The sequence below is a fragment of the Microtus pennsylvanicus genome, chromosome 1 (assembly GCF_037038515.1).
Source record: "Microtus pennsylvanicus isolate mMicPen1 chromosome 1, mMicPen1.hap1, whole genome shotgun sequence".
NCBI lineage: Eukaryota > Metazoa > Chordata > Mammalia > Rodentia > Cricetidae > Microtus > Microtus pennsylvanicus.
This window is the reverse complement of record NC_134579.1, coordinates 141,229,977-141,254,976: the sequence shown is the minus strand read 5'-3', so window position 1 is coordinate 141,254,976 and position 25,000 is coordinate 141,229,977. Positions and strand designations below refer to the sequence as shown.

Sequence of the window (25,000 nt, the reverse complement as noted above, 5' to 3'; positions counted from 1 at the left end):
ATCTTGAAATTTAACCATCATTTTACTTTCACAGGATCCCCCAGAAAGAATGTCTCTCCCATGATAGCTGAAAGTAATTCTAGAGGACGATGTCCCCTCTCCCAGTAAAGTTTGCCCCTGGGTTTAGGGACATCATTTAGGGGTTGGGAGGTTGGGGGAGGAATTTTATAAGCTCAGGGATCATTTTGAAAAAAAAAAGGAGGGCTGATGGGATAATAGATTTGTAATTGTGAGTTACTGTTTTTAGACAAATATATTGGTATCGATTCTTGTATATTGATACAAAGTTAAATTATATTGACTATTGTATGCATGCATGTTTCTACCTCTGTTTAAAACATTTTTATGTATTGACATATATTGTATTGATATATACATATTGTATATATTTACCATATTGCAGTGTACATTTCTACCTCTGATTAAGATATTTATATAATGTTTGTGTATTGATATATATTTACCATATTGCAATGTATATTTGTACATTGTTTATATTTGGAGGTCATTATCCTCATTTGTTACACAGTTGTTTATTGTCTTAGTCTTTAAGTTAGATAGGTATTGAGAATTATATAGATCAATAGTATTCTAAGTTTGTCATTTATAATTAGACTAAATAGGTAGGTTCTTTAGATACATAGAGATTATACTCAGTATAGATAGATAATCTTCAACCTCTTCAAAGAGCTGTAGGAAATGGCCTTTAATCTAATTCAGAGTTTCGTGATAGTGAGACACAATTGCTCCTGGCAGCACTGATCTATTCCTGAGAGGATGTTGAGCACCAAAGACACTCCACCTGGAGCCTTTCTTTTTGGTAGAACTGGCCTTTGGGCAAAGAAATGCCCATACCTCAACCACTGACAGAGATACAGAGCGTGCATCAATGGATAAAACAGGACTGTCGTATCCTGCCAAGACAGGGTAAGATAGTTTTGAAAAGTTGCTTGCCTTTGAAAATGGTATGTCAGTTATGTTAGGCCTTAGCCAAAGTTGGTTGCTTCAACACTGCAAACATGACTTTGGGTGATTGCCCAGGTAGCTAGTTGTCTCTGTGATTTGCTGTATGTTTTGGAAGTTGTTTTACTAAATTTCCTAATTACCCAGGTAACATTATTTCCCTTCTCAGATCTTCGATATGGTTGAAGACTATATAAATGTAGTTACTTTTCTCTCATGACTTGGCCAAGTTATTTATTATACAAGACCTAAGCTAGTTAGAATAGGATATTTGTACTTATTGTATATAATTTCATAGTAGGTTTAGAACTCTCTTACTTAAACAAAAGGGGGAGGTGTTGCGGGAGGTCCTTCTGCTCCTCCAGCCAATAGCCGCTGAGATACCAGCCCGTTGGGGCGTGGTCTCTCTCTTTAAAAAAGCGGCCACTTCTCTCCTCACTCTCTCTTACTTCCTGCTCCGCTTCTGGTGACTAGACTCCCTTCCTGATTGCGCAGAGGGCTGTTGTCTGGGATGGTGATCTGTAAGTTTTTCCCCTTTAAATAAATAACCATTCTATTAATCATAATTCCAAACTGGTGTGGGATTGTTTGTTACTTGCACCTTCACCTTCAATCTTGAATTTTGTAGCCAAATGGATGGAGCTAGAAAACATTATTTTGAGTGAGGTAACCCAGACACAGAAAGATAATTATCACATGTACTCACTCATAGGTGGTTTTTAAACATAAAATAAAGAAAGCCAGCCTACAAACCACAATCTCAGAGAACTTAGACAACAATGTGGACACTAAGAGAGACTTACATAGATCTAATCTATATGGGAAGTAGAAAGTAGAAAAAGACAAGATCTCCTGAGTAAATTCGGGGCATGGGGACCTTGGGGGAGAATTGAAGTGGGAGGGGAGAGGCAGGGAGGGGAGCAGAGAAAAAAGTAGAGCTCAATAAATATCAATTAAAAATGTAGAAAAAAGGAAATAAGCTAATTTAAGGCATAAGAGCTAGTTAGGAACAAGTCTAAGCTATCAGCCTAGCTTTTATAATTAATAAGAAATCTCCATGCCATTATTTGAAAGCTGTCTGATGGGACAGAAAATGACTTACTACATATGGTATCCAATGTAGGGCATGTAAAGCACATAGGACCTGAGAAAGCAGTAAAAGAAGTTCTTAGTAGCTTTGGTGCTTGAGGTATACAGAGGCATGGCTCTTTTAAGAGGTCCTGCTACTGAGCACTTGAATGGGGTTTATGGGGGTAAGGGGGAAAGGGAGCAGTGGAGGGTGGGGGTGGCAGGGCACTACTTGTTGGTGGGAGAGTAGGTGGAGCTCCAGGCCAGCCCCTAGGCATGAGGTTCCTCTCTCACAGACCTGAAGAGATGGAGTCAGCTGCCAGGCCCTGGGCTAAGTGGAAACATGCAGCAGAGAGCCTAGCTGCTGCTTAGCAGTTTAAAGTTTATGTCACCTGACCAGAGAATGTTACAAATATTCAGCTGCAGGAGTTTAAAAATCCAGTCCAGATGGAGAGAACCTCTAAACAGATACAGTATGCTTAAAAAATGTGTTTAGATGCTAAAGAAAGAAAAGAGATGGGGCTGGAGGGATGGCTCAGCGGTTAAGATCACTGGATGTTCTTCCAGAGGTCCTGAGTTCAATTCCCAGCAACCACATGTTAGCTCACAACCAACCATCTAATGAGATCTGGTGCCCTCTTCTGCCCTGCAGGTATACATGCAGACAGAACACTGTATATATAATAAATAAATCTTAAAAAAATTCAAAAAAAAAGAAAGAAAAGAGAATGGTTATAGATAAAGTCATAAAATAGTTTAAAATAATAAAACCTTTAAAGAGAGAATAAAGTAATATAAAAGGAAAAATTATGTATGGCTGGGCAGTGGTGATGCATGCCTTCAATTCCAGCACTCGGAAGGCAGTTTTCAGGTGGATCTCTCTGAGTTTGAGGCCAGCCTGGTCTACAGAGGGAGTTCAAGGACAGGTTCCAAAAAGCTACAGAGAAACCCTGTCTCAAAAAAAAAATGTGTACAGATGGGAAATAGACAGGGCATCGGCATCCTGTATGGTGTTTTGCTGACTTCAAGTTTTTTGAATGTTTATGAGAAAACAGCAGTTGTGAGAGACATTGCATTGTGCAAGGGATTTCTGAATTAAAGCAGCCTATATACTTTAGAGATGTCTTGGTTTCAGAATGGAAGTTGAGAAATGTGTTGCATTGGGAGAGAGGTTATGCTTTTGTTTTCACTGGAAATGAAAAGCTATGTATTTCTTCAAAGTTAATAGAGAACAGATTTGATTTCTGCTGAGAATCTTGGCTACAGATATGAGTGAGGAATACAAAAAAGACTACAAGACAGGTGACATATATGTTGGTCCCTCTGCATGGAAACAGCTCTGAGACTGGATGAGACATGATAAATCTTGTTGGCTACAGAGACCTCATGACTTATTACTACTTGCCATCCTTTCAAACGGCACGGATAAAGGTTTCATTATAGTCAGCATGGACTTATGAAGTTGACAGATGCCTTTTACCTGCTCAAATATAAAACAAACATCATCTTTAAGTGGCTTGTGCACATTACATGTTCCAGACTTATGTTAATGCAGATATATATGTTACTTTTTAAAGTTTGTGTGTTTTCATGAAAAAAAGGACTAAACACTCATGAAAACAAGTAGTCCAGATGATCCAGCATCTCAGAATGCCTCTGTTGCAGTTCCTTCAAAATTCTTATCCAGAACAACTTCAAAGCTGCTAGCTGAGATGGTCCAGCCTCACACACTACTCCAAGCAGGTCTTCAGGTAGGCTCTGCATTTTCCCATTATACAGAGACTGTACAACAAATGGTACAGCTAGGTCCTCCAGGGATTGACCATTATCTCAGCTTTCTCAGGGTCCCTAAAGATGTTGTCACCCCCTGAGAACGGGAAGCAGTCTAGAGAATACAACCTCACACTCCTGTAGTGGTATTTCATTTGTATTTTAATAAATAAAGCTTGCCTGAAGATCAGAGAGTTAAATAGCCTCTCTGGTCAGCCTTACAGACCAGGCAGTGATAACATACACCTTTAATCCCAGTAGTCACACTAGTTGCCATAGAAACCGGGCAGTGCATGCTTTTAATCCCAGTGGTGCATGCCTTTAATCCCAGTTCTACAGAGGAATATAAAACAGAAGACAGCTCACAGACATAGTCTCATTCTGAGATTCCTGGAGGCAGCATCACCATTTTGGACTGAGATAGAGGTAAGAGGCAGTGGCTGGCTATTTTGCTTTTCTGATCTTCAGGCTGAACCCAAACATCAATCTCTGAGAGTTTTTATTAATCGTGCATCACATTCCCAAGAGGTGGGGAAGGTAGGTTTTGGTTTTCAATGGATTATGTAAGTTTATCATTGTTTAGGGGCATTTGTTGTAAATTGTTGTTGGACATGATCAGGGAGAAAGCTGCTCAGAAAATTTTAAATTCAGGGATCTCATTTTTAAAAGAAAATGAGGGGATATAGAAATGACAGCATAGAAGGGTACATTATTGAATTGAATCTACTTTGAAACTAAAAAAGCAACTACTAGTCTCAAATATTTTACACTAGTATGGATTTTTGTATATTGATATAAATTTAAGCTTATTTTTGTTATATGGCATTTATTTTCTACTCTTGTTTAAGATATATTGATACAAATTTAAGATTATTTTTGGTAGATTATTGAGTCTACTTTGAAACCAAAAAGCAACTACTAGTTTAAAATATTTTGTATTGGTATGAATTTTTGTGTATTGATACAAATTTAAGGGATTTTGTTTTAATATATATATATATTCTCTTCTTGTTTAAGATATTTTTACATATTGAGACAAATACAAAATTGAGGTTATTTTGGTAGATTATTGAGCCTGCTTTCAAACTAAAGCAGCATCTACTAGCTTTAAAACTTTTACATTGGTATAGATTTTTGTATATTGATACAAATTTAAGGTTATTTTTAAACATACTGTATATATGTTTCCACTCTTGTTTAAGGTATTTTACCTATGCAGGTCATTTTAAAATGTAATGTATATAGTTCTAGTCTTTAAAAGCTATTATTAAAAACTGTTTAAGATAGTTAAGAAATGTAGAATAGTAGTTAGCTATCTATAACAGTCAAAGTTGCAGTCATATTAGGTATATTTTCAAGGTCAAACAGATATATTTTACATAGACAGATGGTCTTCAAATTCTTCAGAGACCTACAGAATGTAACATGTAAGATGCTTAAATAAAAAAGTTTTTCATGACAGTGAGACATGTCTGTTCCTGGCAGCACCAATTTATTTCAAAAGATAATGACAGGCATCAAAGAACCTCTATATGGAGTTTGCTTTTATTTGTGGCAAAGTTAGCCACTGGGTAAAGAAACTGCCCTTGCCTTAACTGCTAACAGAATATTGTACACAGTGGACAAACAGGACACAAAAAGGTGACTTATAAGCTTTGCCAAGACAAGGTAGGACAGTCCTTCAAAACCCTTGCTTCACAGAAAGTCTGTTGAATGTTCTAGACCTGTAGGCCTAAGATGGCCCAACATTGCAGAAACACCTTGGGTGACTATTCAGTTAGCCAGGCGTTTCTGTCATTTCTCACATTTTTGGGAAGTGGCTTGCTCTGCACTTCCTTACTCAGGTAACAGTATATCTTTCTTGGGTGTTTGATGGGGATTGAAGATTAGATAATTGGAGTTTTCCCTGTCACCAAACTCAGAAAAAAACTCTTATAAGCAATACAAAGTTTATGAGGTTGAGAAACATCAAAGAATAAGTTTTTTATCTAAAAAGATATTTTTAGGAGGGTAATACAAGTTATGAAAGAAAATGGTTTAGGTATAAAACATTGGACTCACTAAGATAGGATAGATAATACAGTACTTTCTTCGAGTTTGTCAAATACATAAGGACTAAACATTATGAATGTAATTCTTGCTTGATAATTGTTCTTATTGTATATAGTTTTCCTATGTTACAGTTAAAACCTTTTCTTTTTATTTGACAAAAGGGGGGAAATGTTGTGGGATATTTGTACACTGTGTGAAGATGTGTTGCTGTGATTGATGCAATAAAAAGCTGAACTACCAATAGCTAGGCAAGAAAGGTAATGCCACATGATAGAGTGCAGATTAATATAAATTGACTAATTTAAGTTATAAGAGCTAGTTAGGATCAAGCCTAAGCTATAGGATGTCCCCCCTCCTTTTTTTTTTGGTTTTTCAAGACAGGGTTTCTCTGTAGCTCTGGAGCCTATCCTGGAACTAGCTCTTGTAGACCAGGCTGGCCTCAAACTCACAGAGATCCACCTACCTCTGCCTCCCAAATGCTGGAATTAAAGGCGTGTGCCACCACTGCCTGGCCAGTTATAAGATGTGCTTTTATAATTAATAAGAAGACTCCATGTCATTATTTGGGTGCTGGCTGGCAGGACAGAAAAGACTTACTACATATTATATACTTTACATATTATAATATATTATGTTTAAAATATATTATAATATATAAGTATGTATTACATTACATATATTATATATAATACAAATATATTATAACCATATACTATATTATATACATAAATTATATACACATATATTTATATGCATGTTTCTTTAAAGCTCAAACACCAATCAGCTGAGGTTCCCACAGTGGCCCACAAATTGCAGAGTCCCTCAGAAACCCCCACAACTAGAACATTCTGGAACCCTACAGCATCCCCAGGGAAGATGTCACAATGTTTCAGTAACTCATTTTACCGCCAAAGCCATCACCAGTCCCAGCCCCCTCCCCCAACAGCATTGGGATACAAAGTCACTTGGCGCATAGGTGAGCACCCACAAGCACACTTCTGCCCAGCCTGGTTGTGACAGATCCGAAGCAAGGGATATGGTACAAAAATACTTTATTACAAAAGAAATCTGACCCAAACCTAATAATTTACATTGTGATCAGTGCTGCCCCAGACGCTCCTGGTTCCTCAGAGTGGAGGATGGGAGAAGAGAAGGGATTGTCCTTGGGTCCCTCCACTTCTGGGACTGAACAAAGAATCGATCAGCTATTGGATTCCAGACTGGGTACCTGGTGCCTGAGAAGAAGTGGGGCTATGAGTCCAGGGCAAGGGGTGAGATTAGGGCTATCTGTGCTCAGTAGTAGGTGCATGTGCGTAGGTGCAAAACCTGATCCTGGAGATTGGGGGGAAGCAGAACAAGGTCCTCACAGGTTCCAGAGAAGTGGTCCCCACAGGGCAGGGAGGCCTCTTCTCATGAGTCCGGGTCTGCCCCCCCATCCGTCTCAGCTGCTTCCTGGAGCTGGGGATGGGGGCACGGGCTGGCCGGGGCTTCGGAGGACTCCTGGGAAGGGCAGGAAGGCAGGTGGAGATGCAGTCGGAAGGAAGAAGTTTTGGGGGGTCACTGGGAAGCCAGGAGGATCCTTCGAGGGAGACAGTGGGGGTGAGGAGCACGGTGAGGACAGGAGACCTGTGGAGCGAATGAGACCCGGTTTAGGGCGGGGAGGTGCCCGCTGAGCTGTCTCCAGGGTCCTGAAGGCCCCCGGTGCAGACTCTCACCATTGGAGCTCAGACGACTGTTGCTCTCAGGGGAGGCGATGACACTTTGGTCCGGGGATGGGTCGGGTTGTGACCCTGAGGCGGCCCGAGAGGCCTTCCCTCTTAGGATGTCAATGACCTGTGGGGAAATGAGGGTCACCTGAGGTCTTTCCAATCTTTATTCATTCTCTTTTCCTCTCTCTTCCCAGCCCTCCCTCCCTATTTCTCCTTCCTTTTTTCTTCCGTCCCTCTCCTGGAAGGCATCCAGGTGAGGGCCCGAAGGCACTTCCTTTCTTTGTGACTCAGCTTCCCCTCACCGCCTCCCTTCCAGGCATTTTTGTTACCTCTCTTGCCTAAATTTCCCTCCCCAGGCTTGCACACTCACCCTGCGGCTACGAGCCACCATGAGGGGCGTGTCATTGTGACAGTTCTTGAGGCCACTGTCAGCCCCGCTGCGCACTAGCGTGCGCACCAGAGGCAAGAGCCCTCGGCCAGAAGCAGAATGCAGAGCAGAGCTGCCGGAGTACATCTGAGCGTTCACATTGGCGCCATGCTGTGGGATAGAACATTCCGGTCAGGAGCTTAGCTCGTGGCCTCACCTGGCCTGGGTCAGCTAGGGGAACGGGACAGGTGATCACAACTGGGGCCCACACGGGTGACCAGAACCTGGCAACCAGAGTCTTGTCAGGGGGCTGCGGTCAAAGACAGCAAAGACAAGTAAGCCTGGAGAGTGGGTGCAGGAAGATCAAGAGTTCAAGGTTAACCTGAGCTACAAAGCAAGTTCAAGTCCAGCCTCAGCTACATGAGACTCCAAGGAGGCTAGGAGAGCTGGACACTGTGGTCCAGTCATTCAAGGGAGAAATCATTAAGGAAATGTTCTGGAGAGTGGATGGAATGAGTGCAGAAGGACAGAAGGACAAGATGAAAGCCAGAAGCAGGGTCAACAAGGTCATCCCAGGTAAAGCCTAGGCTGGGTTGGGCGACATTTGCTGTCCTCCACAATGTGGCCGACCAAATCTAATTTTAAAAAGGGGCAGGGCATGGTGGCACACTCTCCAATTCCTGTACTTGGAAGCAAAGGCAGCCAGATCTCTGAGTCCAAGGACAGACTAGTCTACAGAGTGAGTTCCGGGATAGCCAGGAGGATATAGTGAGCTGTCTCAAAAAACCAAACCAAACCAAACATGATGAAACAAAAAATAAAAGCTAAGCTTAAGGAATGAAGGAATGACTCATTGGTTAAGAGCATTATCAACTCTTCCAGAGGACAGGGTTTGATTACAGGCACCCACACGGCAGCTCACAACCATCTGTAAGGACAGTTCTAGGATATCTGACTCCCTCTTCTGGCCTCAGAGGACACTGCACACACAGGGTGCACATCTGGAAACGGATAAACCAACCATGTACAATAAAAGGAAAAAAAACCAAGGAAACAGCACATGCCTTTAATCCCAGAACTCTGGAGGCAGAAGCAGGCAGATCGCTGAGTTTGAGGTCAACTCTGTATAGTGAGACCCTTTCTCAAAAAAAGAAAGAAAGATAGAAAGAAAAGAAAAGAAACTTGAATTTGCAAATGAGATGTTGAAGGGAGAGTCAGAGCCTGGGGCGAAGCAGTAACTAGAGTCTGAACTGGAAACCGGGGTTCTGGCCAGGGGTGGAGGTGACAGATGGACTGGCGTCAGAGGCGGGACAGGGAAGGGGAGGGTGGGTACGAACCAGCAGCAAAAGCTGCACCATGCTCAGGCTGTTGTTCTCCACAGCATGTATGAGTGGGGAGCGGCCGCTCTTGATGTCCTGCGGGAGGGCAGGTCTCTCAGTCACCCCCACTTAGTAGGCTCTGAGCATCCCTCCCTTTGAACTGGCCTCCAGCGCTTTAGATCCTGGAACCCTCAGCGACCCTGGCGCCCTTCGCTAGCTCCACCTCCTAGACCATCCCCCCCTCCCCCCCCCCCCCCCCGCACACAAGACCACACCCTTGACCGCCTGCCACCCTGGCTCACCACTGCATCGATGTCGGCACCGCGCTCCAGGAGCAGCAGAACAGCCTCCTGGCACCCGGTGTTCACCGCTACGTGCAGGGCAGTGAGCCCTGAGGGAAGGGAAAACTGCAGTCAAGCCACGGACTGTGTTTGGACCGTGGCAAGCTCACCCTGTCCTCTCTGGGGACTCACCTTCGTAATTGCGAGCCTCCAGGTCTACGGAGCCCGGGGTTGCATTGTCCAGCAGGGCCTGCAGGCAGCTGGGGCTTCGGTGCTCGCACGCCAGGTGGACTGCGGTCTGGCCGTGGCGGTCCAGGGCCATGGGACTGGCACCAGCTGTCACCAAGAGCCGGACCATATCAGGTAATGCGGTGATCACAGCCAGGTGAAGAGGGGTCTGGGGAACAGTGACGACGAGGGATCAGAATCTTTCCGCGCATGCATCTCGGGTTTTCTGAGTCTATTGATGGAAGCCTCTGACATCTCGCCCAGTTTAAGAGTCGGATACCCCTGTGATTACCTCAAAACCCAGAAAGTCTACCTTGACAGAACTTTCTTTGGTGGGGGGCGATGTGAGATAAATAGGATGTCAGGGAGCCCATGCTGACCACAGACTTGCTCTACAGATGAGGATGACCTGAAGGTGGGTGTTCTTGCCTCCACCTCCCAACTGCTGAGACCATAGTCCGTAATGGCTTTTGTTTTCTTGCTTCGGTTTTAAACATTTTAAGTATTTGCTTTCTGTGCATGTGGTATGTGTGTGCCCCGGTGCACCGGTGGAGGTCAATTGACAACTCGCGCTAGTGAGTATTTGACCTCAAGTTGTCAGGCCTGGAGGTAAGGACCTTTACTGGTCCAGACTTTTTTGTTGTTGTTGTTTGTTTGTTTTAAGATTTCTATTGCCGGGCGGTGGTGGCGCATGCCTTTAATCCCAGCACTCGGGAGGCTGAGGCAGGCGGATCTCTGAGTTCGAGGCCAGCCTGGTCTACAAGAGCTAGTTCCAGGACAGGAACCAAAAGCTACGGAGAAACCCTGTCTCGAAAAATCAAAAAAAAAAAATTCTATTATGTTCATAGTATTCCGTTTGCATGTATCCCTGCAGGCCAGAAGAGGGCACCAGATCTCATTACAGATGGTTGTGAGCCACCATGTGGCTGCTGGGAATTGAACTCAGGTCCTTTGGAAGAGCAGCCAGTGCTCTTAACCTCTGAGCCCTCTTTCCAGCTCCCAAGAAAAGGCAGTGCCTGTTGTATGTCCCAGGCGGGCCTCAAGCTCTCTATTTCCCATGCTCGGTTCCTGTCCAGTCTCCCAAACGCTAGGTGACAGATACGTGCTACCATGCCCAGATCCACCCGGATGCTGGCTCCCCGCTGTGCCTCTCCTCTGGGACTCCTTCTTCCCAGGAGCAGGAACCCCCAAAGCCCCAGGGCGACCTCACCTGCCGCAGGTTGTTGTGGACGTCCAGCTCCCGGCCTCCCTGCTGGAAAAGGATAACCAACCGGAGGGCAATTGTCTTGTTGTTCTGAACCACTGCGATGTGGAGAGGCCTGAGGGGACACAGGACAGTCACTGGCATTAGGGACTGGTCACTAGGCTGCCGAAAGGGCTGTGTGGGATGCTTTGTAAGACTTTTAGAGTACAAGCTTCTTTGTTTGTTTTCCGAGACAGGATTTCTCTGTGTAGCCCTGGCTGTTCTGGAACTCACTCTGTAGTCCAGGCTGGCCTTGAACTCACAGAGATCCACCAGCCTCTGCCTCCTGAGTATCGGTATTAAAGGCATGAGCCACCACCGCCTGGCTGAGTACAGTCATTTATAACCATCTTGGGACAGCCCGAATAGGCTTCCTCGGGCATCATGACAGCCTCCACCCCCTCCCCAGCTCCCTGGCTTCCACCTGCCCTGGCAGTCCCTCACATCATAGCCAGAGAAATATTTCCAAATATGCCTTCCCCTCTATTCCTCACTTGATCAAATGTCCCATGTGAGTTATTAAAAAATTGGATAAGTTTTGGCTTTAAGGGTGCTAGGAACAAACCCTTCTACTGGATAAGTGGGGCCTCTATTACTAAGCCTCACCCCAGACCCTCACTGGGGGATTCTAGGCAGGGGCTCTACCACCGAACCATGCCCCCAGCCCCTCATTGGGGGATTCTAGGCAAGCATACTGCTGCTGAGCCACGCCCCCAGTCTTCACATGATTTTTTTCCCTGTTACTATATAACTTAGGATGCCCCTGATCTCACTAAATGGCCCAGGCTGTCCTCAACTTGATGACAATCCTCCTGTCTCCTGAATGCTAGGATTATAGGCTTGACCATCACACATGGATAGGCCCTGTGCAGCTCAGAGTGGCATCAAACGCGCAGTCCTCCTGCCTCAGCCTCCCAATGCTAAGTTGTTTTGTTCTCGTCTCCCATTTCTTTTGACAGCACCTCCGTGCTCTCTCTTCCCTCTGCTCTGGACACACTGGCCTCCATGCTGTGCACCCGAGACATATCCATAGGGCTTGCCACCCTCACCCCTGCCTCTGCTGAGATACCATGGCAGGCTCGCATGCCCTCTCCTCTCCCCTGCCACATTTGCCTCCATGTTGCTCTGGGCTCATCGTCTACTTTGCAGTCACATCCTGTCCGAGCCTCTCCATGACAGTGTCTACTGTACTGAGGAGGACGACATTCCCTGCCCAGAGGATGTACCTGACAGAGAACAGGTGTGCAGTGACTATGCCCATCCTAATGGTCACCCTGATGCCTTCCCCAAGCCACAGCTTCCTCATCTGTGAAGTGGGCACGTCTTGGTCATACATTGGGTTCAGCCTCCACCCAAAGACATCCCAGGGCTGTCCGCGGAGTACAGGCTTTGTTTGACTAAAAGCAGGCAAGGCCAGGCGTGGTGGTGTATACATTTGATCCCAGGACTCAGGAGGCAGAGGCTGGTGGATCTCTGTGAGTTCAAGGCCAGCCTGGTCTACAAGAGCTAGGCTCCAAAGCTACAGAGAAAACCTATCTTGAAAAAAAAATAACAAAACCCCAAAAAGGCAAAAAACAAACAAAAGAGAATAAAATGAGGAAGAAGGAGCCACGTGGGTTATGGGTCATGGCTCTGTAGCTGTTCGGCAGTGTAGAATGTCCTGATAGAGTGATGGACCCATTCCCTAGCTCAGGGAGCCTTCCGTTTCCCACAACCAGACAATTATCTCTGCTGCTCACTCAAGGTCTTGCCCTTGGGCCGTGGGAGCAGCTGCAAAGCAGAGGTGTGAGAGACCGCCATTCCGTCAGTGCCCCAATTACCCCCTACCCACCTAGGAAGGCCACATCAGCCTCAGCATTTCCTCCGGGATTCCCCAAAGCTCCCTTCAGACTCAACTGTGCTCCCCACCGAAGCACTTGCCCCTTTCCCAGGGATCGCAGACTGCCATTCAGAGGGAGCTTTGCATCCGTTGGTGCATGGGGACAGAGGGAGAGCAGCGTCGGGCAGACTGCATGTCCTTGTGCTGCATGGCCTTTATTTCACATGTGTGTGAATGTGGTGTATGCATGTGTATGTGTTCTTTCGTGTGCCTCTGGGCTCTCCACCTTACTTTCAAGTTTTTAATTTCTGCTACCAGGTCTCAGTATGTCAATTCCTGACTGATATGGAACTCACTGTGGAAACCAGGCTGACCTCGAACTCAGAGATCCCCCTGCCTCTGCATCCCCAGTGCTGGGATTAAAGGTGCGTACCACTATACCTGGCTTTTATTATTCATGAGTGAATGCCTTTATTGTGTACACACAAGCAGGTGCATATATGCCACAGCACACATGAGGACAGAGGACCTGCGGAGGTCAGTACTCCTTACCCACCATGCGGGTTTCGGGGATCAGTCTCAGGCTGTTAGGCTTGCTTGCGGCCTCTCTTCTCCCTGAGCCACCTCACCTATCCCTCTACCATACTGATTTCATTATTTTCTTTTTTTCTGCTTTTCCTGTGAGTGTGGTGTGCAGGTATGTTTTTGCACTTATATGAGTGCACGCGTGTGCATACACATGCGTGGTGATGTCAGAAACTATCCTCCATCCCTCCTCCACCTTACTTTTTCAGTCTCTCCTTGAGCTTGGGGCTCACTGGGTGAGCCTCCAGGATCTTCCTGCCTTTTCTCCCAGCTGAGATCGGAAGCCTGAGCTTTTCACTGTGTGCTGCGGTTCCAAGCTCAGATCCTCTAGGCTTGAGCAGCAAGTGCTTTACCCAAGGAGCAACCGCTCCGTCCCTGGATGACCTTCACTGAACCTATTTACTAGCCCCACCACAGAGGCTGCGCGTCCGAAAGGGAGGCGGGAAGTTTGAGACTAACTAGGGCTGCAGAGTGAGATTCCATCATCAAAACAATGCTTTTGGAGCCAGTGGTGGTGGCGCACGCCTTTAATCACAGCACTTGGGAGGCGGAGGCAGGCGGATCTCTGTGCGTTCGTTCGAGGTCAGTCTGGTCTACAAGAGCTAGTTTCAGGACAGGCACCAAAAGCTACAGAGAAGCCCAGTCTCGAAAGTTAAAAAACAAAACAACAACACAACAACAACAACAAGCAAAACAACAACAACAACAAAAGGTTTTGGGATGCAGTACAAAAGAACCCCTACCCAGAATCCCCAGTGAGGGGTTGAGAGTGTGACTGGTAGAGGCTAGGACATGCAAGGCTCTGGGTTCTATTCTCACCATTACAAAAAAAAAGCAAAAAGTCCATTAATGAAGCATCTACTTTCTCACGTGCCAACTGCCTTTCACTAACCAGATCTTTGCCAAGGCAGAAAGGTACAGTGAGCATCCAGAATCCACAGTTCAAATTATCTCCCCACATTATTCTGAGGGAGCGCTGAAATCTCGGGGTCCGAGGGGCTCGGGTGAGGAGGGGCACATTCCACCAGAAATGCATACTGGACGTCAGAGCTCCCCAGCAAAAGCCTGGGGCAAAGTACCTCTTGCGTGAGCCTGGCTTTCCTTCCCACTATAGAGCCGCAGGCCAGGCCAGATTACAATCGGCGAATCCCTGAATCTGGATCCAGATATTGTGAAGCAGATTGAAATCGAAAATGCGGGGGGAGGGGCGGGCCCTGAATCCCCTCCCAGTTTGGCTTCCCTTCGTCCCTCTGCAGCGTCTCCCTAGACGCGCAGCCAGCCAGGGTCCCTCCCGGCGCGGGCGGGGTTAAGCGAGGGCAGAGAGCGAATGATTTCAGAGAAACGGTCCAGGCTGCAGTTCCCATAAATGCGCGGGCCGCAGGGGGTGGGGCGGGGCTGGAGGAAGTGGGGACGGGAGGGGCGGCCCAGCCCTCGGACTTCCAGTAACAGGTCTGCGGGGCGGGGCCGGGCTTCCTGCTCCCGGGGGAGGGAAGCCTGGCCAGCTGGGGATCTACCCGGCCATACCCTGGCACCCCAACTTCCACTCTCCCAGTGGGGGAGGAAACAGAACCCCGAGTCCTCCAGCCTTGGGGCCCCTCTTGCAGCTTTACTGGACCCAGCCTCAGCTGGCTTCTGGTTCCGGTATTCCCGCATTCACACCAAGGTCTTTCTTGGGACTTCAGAAACACACATAAGTTTACTGAGCAACGACCTCCCACCCCACCCCAAGTGGCTTCTCTTTCTTCCACGTTCCTTGAAAGACATGGAACTGCAATACTCCAATCTTTACATCTTTGGGGGGGCACACACACCCTAAGACAGGCAGCTTCATTAAAATATGGGACCACATTTTTACGGCGGGTCGGGGTTTAGTTTATATAAAGTTTGCTTGATTTCTGGTGCATGGGGGCCTACCCGAGGGCTATGACTCCTGAGCCCCTCCCCCAGTGTAACCTGCTATTGTTTTGAAATTCTTCCATTTTCTTTAAAATGCATGGAACCACTATCCTGTTTTGAGACAAGGTCTCGCCACCCTCAGCCCTCCGCCTGCCTTTCCAGTGCCGCGATTACAAGTGTGCATGTGCACACCACTGGCTGAAATACTCACTTTCTTCAACCAAGGACTGAAAACTTGGGCAGTTGGTCCTTCCTTTGAGACCTGTGTAAATGTCAGGTCCCCAAACTACGCCCCCCCATCTCTTTCTTTATTCCCAGTTCCTCCCTGAGACTTAAGGCATGTACCCCATGTCTCTTGCAGAAAGATTCGGACTCCAGATGGCATTACTCTGTAGCCCAGGCTAACCTCAAGCTGGAGAGGACTCTCCCTGAACTTGCTGGGAATATTCGAAGCTTAGCCACCACGCTGGCTTTCCCTAAGATTCTTGTCTCCCTGAAAGAGGCCAAGTCCGGACAACAGGCTTCTGGTTCTCTAGGATTTAGACTTAGGGTCCCTGGCCAGCCTCCCTGCCCTGCCCTCCCCCAGCCTGTGTGAAGTGGGGTTGGTGGCGCAGGCAAGCTGCCAGAGTTTGGCCGGCTGCCCATTCCGGTAAGTCTCGGCCCCAGCGGAAGGGGTTAAGGTTGGAGGGAGCGCCGGAGGGAGTGAAGGGTGCTGACGTGGGGAAGGCAGAGCAGCTGGGCTGCGGTCAGGTTCTGCGGGAAGGGATTTCCCCAGCCGGCAGCTGAGGCAGAAGTGTTTGCGTTGGGGGCGGGGGGGGCGGGGGGGCGGGGGGGGGAGAGGTCTGGAAGAGGGGTGAGGGGCTGTGAATGCAGACTGCACCTTGCCACCAGACCACAGACAGCTCACCCCTGGGGACAGTTACAAATTAAACCTCCGCATTTGGCCTCTGGGGTGGGAAGCAGATAGAGTTTTATTGAGTCTTTAATGGACCTCTGACACTTTCTCCTGCTTGAACTCACGTGGTAGCCTACAGCCTCCCCAGGGCAGCTCTGTGCAAACATTACCTACTCAAGTATTGAGCGCTTACTGTTTGCCCAGTCCTGGTCTGTGTACGCTGGTGTATACACCATTGTGTAAGGTCTATGACGAAGCCTGGTTTCCAAACAGAAACGGAGGCTCCAGAACATCAAACCAGCAGTCCAACCCTTCTCTGCACAAATGGGCCAATTGATCTCTGGCTAGAGAGTCCGGATCTCAAACCAATTCCCACATGAGGGTTCCTTATATTTTCCATTTCAGCCAAATGATAATCCCAGTATGTGGGAGGCTGAGATAGGAGGATTGGGTTGCTGTGAGTTATAAGCTGACGTAGGATGCATAGTGAGTTCCAGGCCACTCACTTCCAGAGCGAGACCCCGTGTCAATGTAAACGAAAAAGCTGGACATGGTGGTGCAGGTCTGGAATCCTAGCACTGGGGGATGGGAGTAGGATCTATGTAGTCCTAGGCTAGGTAGTGAGTTCTGGGCTAGCCTGGACTACATGTGGCCTTTACTCAACAAAACAAAACAGTTCATCTTTTCTAAAGAGGGACATACTTACAATTCCTGCTTTTACAGAGAGGGAAACTGAGGTACTGAGGAGGGAGAAACAGCTGGGATTCACACCCAGGTTAATTGAACAGCTGTCAACTGCATGGGGTGTTCATTATATGCTGTGCCCAGGCCTAGACTGCCCTCTGATCCGAGAGATAAACCAGACTGTTGGGAAATCAGCTCAGTGGGCTATGGCCGTGCAAGAATGACGTGGACTAGAAGAGAAACGATCCAAGACTGGGAGGAGGCCAGGGTGAGGGCTGCTTTACTCTGCATCCACCCTAAAAACAGGCACTATGGGTTCACCATACAGTGACAGGCACGCAAAACAGCTGCCAAGGGCTTCTTTGGTGCTGGGGGAGGAACCTGGGCCTCGTGTGTGTGTGTGTGTGTGTGTGTGTGTATGTGTGTGTGTGTGTATGTGTGTGTGGTGTGTGTGTGTATGTGTGTGGTGTGTGTATGTGTGTGTGGTGTGTGTGTGTGTATGTGTGTGTGTGTGTATGTGTGTGTGTGGTGTGTGTGTGTATGTGTGTGTATGTGTGTGTGTGTGTATATGTGTGTGTGGTGTGTGTGTGTATATGTGTGTGTGGTGTGTGTGTGTATGTGTGTGGTGTGTGTATGTGTGTGTGGTGTGTGTGTGTGTGTGCTTGCACTAGGCAAGTAAGCACTCTCCCCACTGAGCTTCATCCCCAACCTCAGGTTGGCTTTGAACTCCTGGATTCTCCAGGCTTTACCCTTAGCGTCCCCAGAACAAGGCTCACCATGTGCATCGGCACCCTGAGCTCTAGCCCAAGTTTACTGACACATGACCTATGACACGCTAGACTCAAACCTCTCATGTGTGTGTGATACCTCCAAAAAATCAGCACATAAAATGAAGTTCCCAGAGCTGGGCATGGTGATGCGCACCTTTGATCCCAATACTCAGGAGGTGGATGAAGGCAGATCTATGCAAGTTTGAGGGAGCCTGGGCTCACTCTGTGAGTGAGTTCCAGGCCAGTTAGGGCCACAGAGTGAGACCTTGACTCGGGGCAGGGTGGTGGTGGCACAAGCCTTTAATCCCAGTACTCAGGAGGCTCTCTGTGAGTTCAAAGCCAGCCAGGTCTACAGAGGGAAACCCTGCTTTGGAGAACCAACCAACCAACAAACAAAAAAGTGATGGGAGACCCATAGAAGCTCACAACCATCTGTCGCTCCATTTCCAGGGGACCTATGACCTCTTCTTGTCTCCTCAGGCACCAGGCATGGACACGGTGCACAGACATTCACACAGACAAAACATCCATGTATGTAAATAAAATTTAAAAAAATGAAAACAAAGAAAGATACAGTTCTCGTTTTTTTGGATTATGATAAAAATTGAGAGGTTGGGGGTGTGGCTTCCTGTTAGAGCAAGAGAGGAGCGTGCACGAGGCGCAGTCTCCCACCCCCACAGCAGCCCTAGCCAATGAGAGCTCTTCAGCGCCCATTTTCCATAGGAGGGAACCGAAGCTCAGGGGGACAGATTGTTCAGTGTCAGCGAGCCATGGAGGCACATTCTAACGGGGTTCAGAACCTATCGTCCCCACACTCCGTCACTTACGTGTCTCCATCCTCATCTGCACGGGTGGCCAGAGCGATGTCAGCGGAAAGGGGGTGTTCCACGGAGCACATCCTGGGGTAGAGGTGCGTGGGCAGGTTCAGCAGCGGAAAGGGGGGTCCCACCGTTGGGGTAGGGTAAATGGGCACCAAAGGTCCTGAAGACAGCAGAAACAAAAAAGGAAGAGGCAGGTGAAGCCAAAACCTAGACTCTTGGCTAGGGTTTTCTCCCTTCAAGCCTTGGCATCCTCCCAAATCCCCTGCTCCCATTCCCATGTAGCCCAGGCTGATCTTGAACCTCACACCCCTGACCCCCCTGCCTCTGTCTCTTCAGTGCTGGGATTATTGACCCACATCACTTCACTTACTATATTACCTCCATATACAATCATTTAAAATTTTTTCTCTGTATGTGCGTGTGCCTGAGTGTATTTATGTATTATGTGCACCACATTTGTGCACGTGTCCATGGGGGCCAGTAGAGGGCGCCAGATGCCCTGAAACTGGAGGTATAGGGAGTTATAGGTTCCCACAATATGGATGCTGAGCTCTGAAGTCAAATCCGCTACAAGAACACTAAGTCCTCTCAATTCTGAGCCATCTCTCCTGCCCCAAGGTCCCTTTTCTTTTAAAGATCTATTTCTAGCCATTACTTTAAAAAAATGTACTATTTTTTAATGCATATGGATGTTTTGCCTGCATGTACGCATGTGCACCACACGCCTGCCTGAAGCTATCAGAGACTAGAAGACAGCCTTACACTTTTAGGACTGAAGTTACAGATGGTTTTGTGGGCTGTCAGACCTGGATGCTGGGAACACAGCTAGGTCCTCTGCAAGAGCAGCAAGTGCTCTTAACCACTCGGCCATCTCTTTAGCCCTTACCCCTCAATTGAAACACCGTGTCACTGTGTTTTTAGCCCAGACTGGTCTCAGACTCATGGAGATCCTCCTGCCTCAGCTTTCCAAGTGCTGGGATTACAGGCATGCATCACCATGTTTGGCTACCCCAGGTTCTATTAGCTCCTCAAACTTGTTCCTCAAGGCCCAAGACAACGTTCTTATTACTATCTCTCCCCCAGCTCCTGCACCCTTCGTCCCTCACCCCTATCCCTCATCCCCATTCCCTCGTATGACGCATGTCTTCTCTCACAAATGTCTGGCCTTCATCCATCTACAGAAGAGACCTTTAAGGGCAGAGAGAGACCTGTCACCACCCAGCAGGGGTACCCCAGTTGCAAAGTTACACTGTGAGTAATTTTGTAGCTGGTGGACTAAAGATCTGGTGTTGGGTGCCCGGTAAACCCGATGGGTCTGGGGAGCCAGGACAGTCAGGGAACTTGGCCCCAGAGCCCTTTTAGATGGAACTGTTGGGAAGGACCAGCACAAAGATGGGAAAACAGAAGCCAGGGTTCTCATTAGGAAGAGGAAGGCCTCCTGTTCTGCAGCTTGACGTCCTCCCGCTGATGCATGGGTAGGCTAGAAGCTGCAGAAGCCAGAGGGCCCAAGGAAGCGGGGGTCGGCAGCTCTGGGTTACTGCAGGGGGACGCCCCTTCCTTGATATAAAGCTTGGGGAGAAGGGTACCTGGCTTTCTGCCATCTGAGCAGCTTTGGCGTTCCCCTTCCACAGTCCCACCTTTCCAGGCCCCTGAATCCCTTCCCTCCGACCCAAGTCCTTCAGTTTCCGAATTCCTTAGCTGTGTTCCCCTTCCTAGAACCCTCAGTCCCCCGAGTCGGCCCCTAGGGCCACCTGACCCTCGTGAGCACACACAATTGGCTGTGTAGAATGCTAGCTCTGTTTGCTAATTCCTCCTAACCTGCAATATTGGGGTATTGGAGGCTCCGAGTGTCGTGTTATCATTTAGGCCTGTGATCTAAACACAGGGGTGCTCAGAACCCTAGTGCCTTTCTCTCAACCCCTATGCCCCGTGAAATCTCAGTTCTCAAGATTTAACCTAAGGTACCAGTCTCTTTAGATCCCTGTTCTGTTTCTATGGCCCCCCACATATCTGCATGCCAGAACCCCAGTTTCCAAGGCCTGAGTGGCAATTAATTGTTCATAGTTCTTAACATCTGGTCCCTCCCAGCCGGAAATTCTGTGCCTCTGGGATACCATGGGACCCAATATCTGCGCCACTGGACACTGTCCCCTGACAGCTCCCATAAGACATTTGACCCTTGGGCACCCCTCTGACCTCTTGGCACCCTCATGTTTGAGCTCCAGGGCTTTGCAGCCTGTTTCGGAGCTGTCTCTAAGACACTAGCTTAGAGTCCTAGACACCATCCTAGAGTCCCAGCTACCAGGAATCCCATCTATTTGTGTCCTGTGCTCTGCTGACCTCAGGTGGCCCCCACCCGGCTCTGACACTCTCGGGGGAGGCTACTCACCCTGGTAGTAAAGCGCCTCCGGCCTGGCCACGCCGTGGGGGGGCCCAAGGACAGCCAGGGTGTCGCAGCTGCTGCGCAGGGGGTCCTGGGGTCCAGCGAGGGTGCGCGGGGCTGCGGGCTCCGGGGACGTGGGGCGCAGTGGGCGTTTGCGGAGTGGCAGCGCGGCGCCCGGGGCGCCCTTGGGCCGGGTGCGCAGGTCCACGGGCCCCTCGTCCATGGCCCCCGCGGGGCATCGGGGCATCGGGCCGCCCGGAGACGCCGGGACGCGCGGCAAGCTCGGCACGGGAAGGCGGTCTCGCCGGGCTGCGGGACTTCCCCTGCTGCCGACTGAACTGAAGGGACTTTTGTCAGCCGGGGCGGCGCCCGCCTCCCGCCTCCCCGCCCCCGGGCCCCCAGGGCCACCCGTCCGCCCCAGGGGTTTCCTGGACCCGCGTCTGGGAGGCGGAGCCAGGGCTCCTGGTCCCCACCCGCTGCTCTGCACAGCTGCCTCTGGCCGGGAGCTGGGTCTAGTGCTAGAGAGATAGTCTCTCTCTCTCTCTCTCTCTCTCTCTCTCTCTCTCTCTCTCTCTCTCTCTCTCTCTCTCTCTCTCCCTCTCTCTCTCTCTCTCTCTCCTTCCTTGTTTTCTTAGACTGAAGCCTATGTAGCCTAGGCTAGCCTCGACCTGGCTATGAAGCAGAGGGTGGTCTTGACCTACTGATCCCTCCTGTTTTCACCTCGAGTGCTGAGAGGACACCTGCTCCAAGGGGCCTTGATTTTTCTTTCTTTCTTTTTCTTAGATCAGGAATCAAGTAGCCCAGGCTAGCCTTGAATTTGCTACTGTAGCCAAGAATGACCTTTAACTCCCAATCCTGTCTTCCCTCCCAGAAGCTAAGGCTGTGGACCTGGACACCGTTAAGAGACAAAATTTTCTGTTGTTTGAGCAGGGACCTCCTGCATGCCTGGGATCCAGCCACTCAGCCCCTTCTGTGGTTCCTGTCTCTGAGTTTCATGGCATGTCTGGTTATCAGAGTCTATGTTTGTGAGCAGCCTCCCTTTTTTGACTCTATTGTCACAGGCCCCATCTTTCCTTTAGTGTTTCTGAGTCTTCCAGCCACCTCCTCTGACCCCAACCGTGCAATTCTTGGAGGCCACAGGGTTGCTAGGACGTGGGTTCGAATCCTGATTCCTACTTCCTCTTGGGTGACCTTGACCATGCACTTCCCCCTTGAGTTGCTCGTCCTCCCCCCACTTTTTGCAATACTGGAGCCTAGGAACTTGTGCACAGCAAGCTACTGTCCTAGCACTGAGCTATGGCCCAGCCTTCTTTTTGCTTTCCAATCTGCCCAAGCATTTCCAATCTGCATTTGCTCGGTAGCCCAGGATGACTTTGAACTTGGAACCTTCCTGCTGCCTCTTGAGGAGGTGGGGATGACAGCCTGCACCATCAGGGTGCGAATGAAAAACCCAGCCCAGGGCAGGGATTGATTTTTGGCTGGTGCCCAGGCCCTAGCCACCCTCTGTCTTGTGCCTTGGGGCTTGCAGGCCACAGGGTGGACAAGCATGTGTGTGTGTGTGTGTGTGTGTGTGTGTGTGTGTGTGTGTGTGTGTGTCTGCTTGGTCCCTGCCAGCCAGAGGTCTCAAAGGAGAAGTTAGTGCCGATGAATCCCAGATGCAGAGGGCAGAGACCTGGAGACAGATCCTGCGAGATGAGAAGTGCAGATAGAGGTTGGGCCAACAGACCGCAGTTATGGCTCAAGGCCAGTCACTTGTGGCGCTTGGGGGTGCAGGCTGACTCGCTCAGCTTCCCCCACTTCCCTTCCCACCCTGAGGAGGGGCTGGCGGGTGGGGAACAGGCCCGGCTGGTTGGGGCCCTGACTCAAAGGTACAGGAGCTGGGGAGGCGGGGCAGAAGCTCTCAGCCTCCTCAGGGTCCGCCCCGGGGCGGGGCCGCAGTTCGGGGCTTTCCCGGACATCCCTGGAGGTGGAGCGGCCACTGGGGTTGAGTCCAGGTCACTGAGTCACAGGGAGGCGGATGGGGGGGAGGCGGTTGGAGATTTAAGGAGGCAGAGACATGGGCACTGCGCTGCGAACCTGCCCAGAGGATTCACGAGGTCCCCTGGTTCTCTCTCGGGATGTTCATGCGTTTCTACAAACCTATCCTTGGGTCCCTTGTCCCATGTCCTGTTTCCTGACTCTTTTAGGGTCTCTGTAGCGCAGGCTGGCCACGGACTAGGGACAATCCTCCTGCCTGGGCCTCCAGAGTGCTGAGATAACAAGTGTGAGCCACCTTCTCCATTTTTCTGTCCCTTTTTGTCTCTGCGCCCTCCGTGGTCCTGGAACCATGAACGTGGGTGTGGAGCCTGTGAGGGGACTTTGGCCGGCTGGGGCCGCACCCAAGTGGATGGTTAACCTCGTCTGTGGGATTCGAGGAGCCAGATGACCTTCCCTGTTCCCACTGCTTTTGTCTCTCTCTGGCTGTCTCCCCACCCCACCGTGTGCTATTAAGGTGAATCAGGGGAGAGGACCAGACCTGGGTTCAAATCTCACCTCCAAACCACCCCAAGGAGTTGTGTTTGTCTGTAATTCTAACTACTCAAGAGCTGAGGGCAAGAGCACAGAAGCGGCCAGTAAGTTGCTAGCCACCAAGCTGAACAACTCGAGTTATATTCAGAGCCCACGTGGTTGAAGGAGAGCGCTGACTCTCACAAGCTGTCCTCGTGAGACATGTCCTCTCCATGCCCTGCCTTGTATGCACACACAAACACACATGAGACAAATAATTGTTATACATATGGCATAAACGTAGTGCTGGGGTCTTGTCCCCAACGACCATCCCCCTGTGTGAGCCGAGAGAAGTCAACCATCTCAAGACTCAGCAAGGCAACGTCACCTCTGCCTGCCACCGTGTGGGTGGGGGAGGCCGTAAAGTGAGAAGAGGAATCACCCTGGGAAGGAGCAGGGTGGATTTAGCATCTGCTAACCCACTCCTCTGGGTTCTCCAGGCCCAAGAGAGTTGAGGAGCTCTGACCACTAAATGGAAGCTGGGGGCAGGGCATGACTTGGGACAGGTAAGACGGCAGCTTGACTTTCACAAGATTGGAGTGGGTGACACAAAGTGTGTGTGTCACACTTGGGGGCAGCATGATGCTGGAGGAGTTGGTGTTTGGTGCTGGTGTGTGTGTAAAGATGGAGGAGGGAACAAAAGAGCCTGGGGAGAAGGATCTGTGGAAGAAAAGCAGGGTGTGAGGAAGGAGGTGAGGGTCTGAGGGAGGAGGTGAGTGTCTGAGGGAGGAGGTGAGGGTCTGAGGAAGGAGGTGAGGGTCTGAGGGAGGAGGTGAGGGTCTGAGGGAGGAGGTGAGGGTCTGAGGGAGGAGGTGAGGGTCTGAGGGAGGAGGTGAGGGTCTGAGGAAGGAGGTGAGGGTCTGAGGGAGGAGGTGAGGGTCTGAGGAAGGAGGTGAGGGTCTGAGGGAGGAGGTGAGGGTCTGAGGGAGGAGGTGAGGGTCTGAGGGAGGAGGTGAGGGTCTGAAGGAGGAAGTGAGGGTTCGAGGGAGGAGGTGAGGGTCTGAGGGAGGAGGTGAGGGTCTGAGGGAGGAGGTGAGAGTCAGAGGGAGGAGGTGAGGGTCTGAGGGAGGAGATGAAGGTCTGAGGGAGGAGATGAAGGCCTGATGGAGGAAGTGAGGGCCTGATGGAGGAGGTAAGGGTTTGAGGGAAGAGGTGAGGGACTGAGGGAGGAGGTGAGGGACTGAGGGAGGAGGTAAGGGACTGAGGGAGGAGGTGAGAGTCTGAGGGAGGAGGTGAGGGTCTGAGGGAGGAGGTGAGGGTCTGAGGGAAGAGGTGAGGGACTGAGGGAGAGGTGAGGAACTGAGGGAGGAGGTGAGGGTCTGAGGGAGGAGGTGAGGGTCTGAGGGAGGAGGTGAGGGTCTGAAGGAGGAAGTGAGGGTTCGAGGGAGGAGGTGAGGGTCTGAGGGAGGAGGTGAGGGTCTGAGGGAGGAGGTGAGAGTCAGAGGGAGGAGGTGAGGGTCTGAGGGAGGAGATGAAGGTCTGAGGGAGGAGATGAAGGCCTGATGGAGGAAGTGAGGGCCTGATGGAGGAGGTAAGGGTTTGAGGGAAGAGGTGAGGGACTGAGGGAGGAGGTGAGGGACTGAGGGAGGAGGTAAGGGAC

The 25,000-nt window shown here is 49.6% G+C and overlaps 1 protein-coding gene across 2 annotated transcripts; it reads right to left on the bottom strand.

Annotated features, from left to right (window-relative positions):
* Positions 1-6,888: 6,888 nt before the first annotated feature.
* Positions 6,889-21,253, bottom strand: Bcl3 (BCL3 transcription coactivator). 2 transcript variants are annotated; one of them, XM_075989576.1, is made up of 9 exons: positions 20,860-21,252; positions 18,477-18,630; positions 10,968-11,076; positions 9,722-9,926; positions 9,551-9,639; positions 9,267-9,344; positions 7,933-8,100; positions 7,569-7,686; positions 6,889-7,479 (listed from the first exon to the last, which is right to left on the bottom strand). In XM_075989576.1, exons 1-9 carry the CDS (start codon positions 21,098-21,100, stop codon positions 7,295-7,297), a joined length of 1,347 nt encoding a protein of 448 aa, XP_075845691.1. In that variant the 5' UTR covers positions 21,101-21,252; the 3' UTR covers positions 6,889-7,294. The 2 variants fall into 2 exon arrangements, with proteins under 2 accessions (XP_075845691.1, XP_075845692.1); XM_075989577.1 differs by lacking the exon at positions 9,267-9,344 and having other exon boundaries at positions 20,860-21,253.
* Between the last annotated feature and the right edge of the window lie 3,747 nt (positions 21,254-25,000).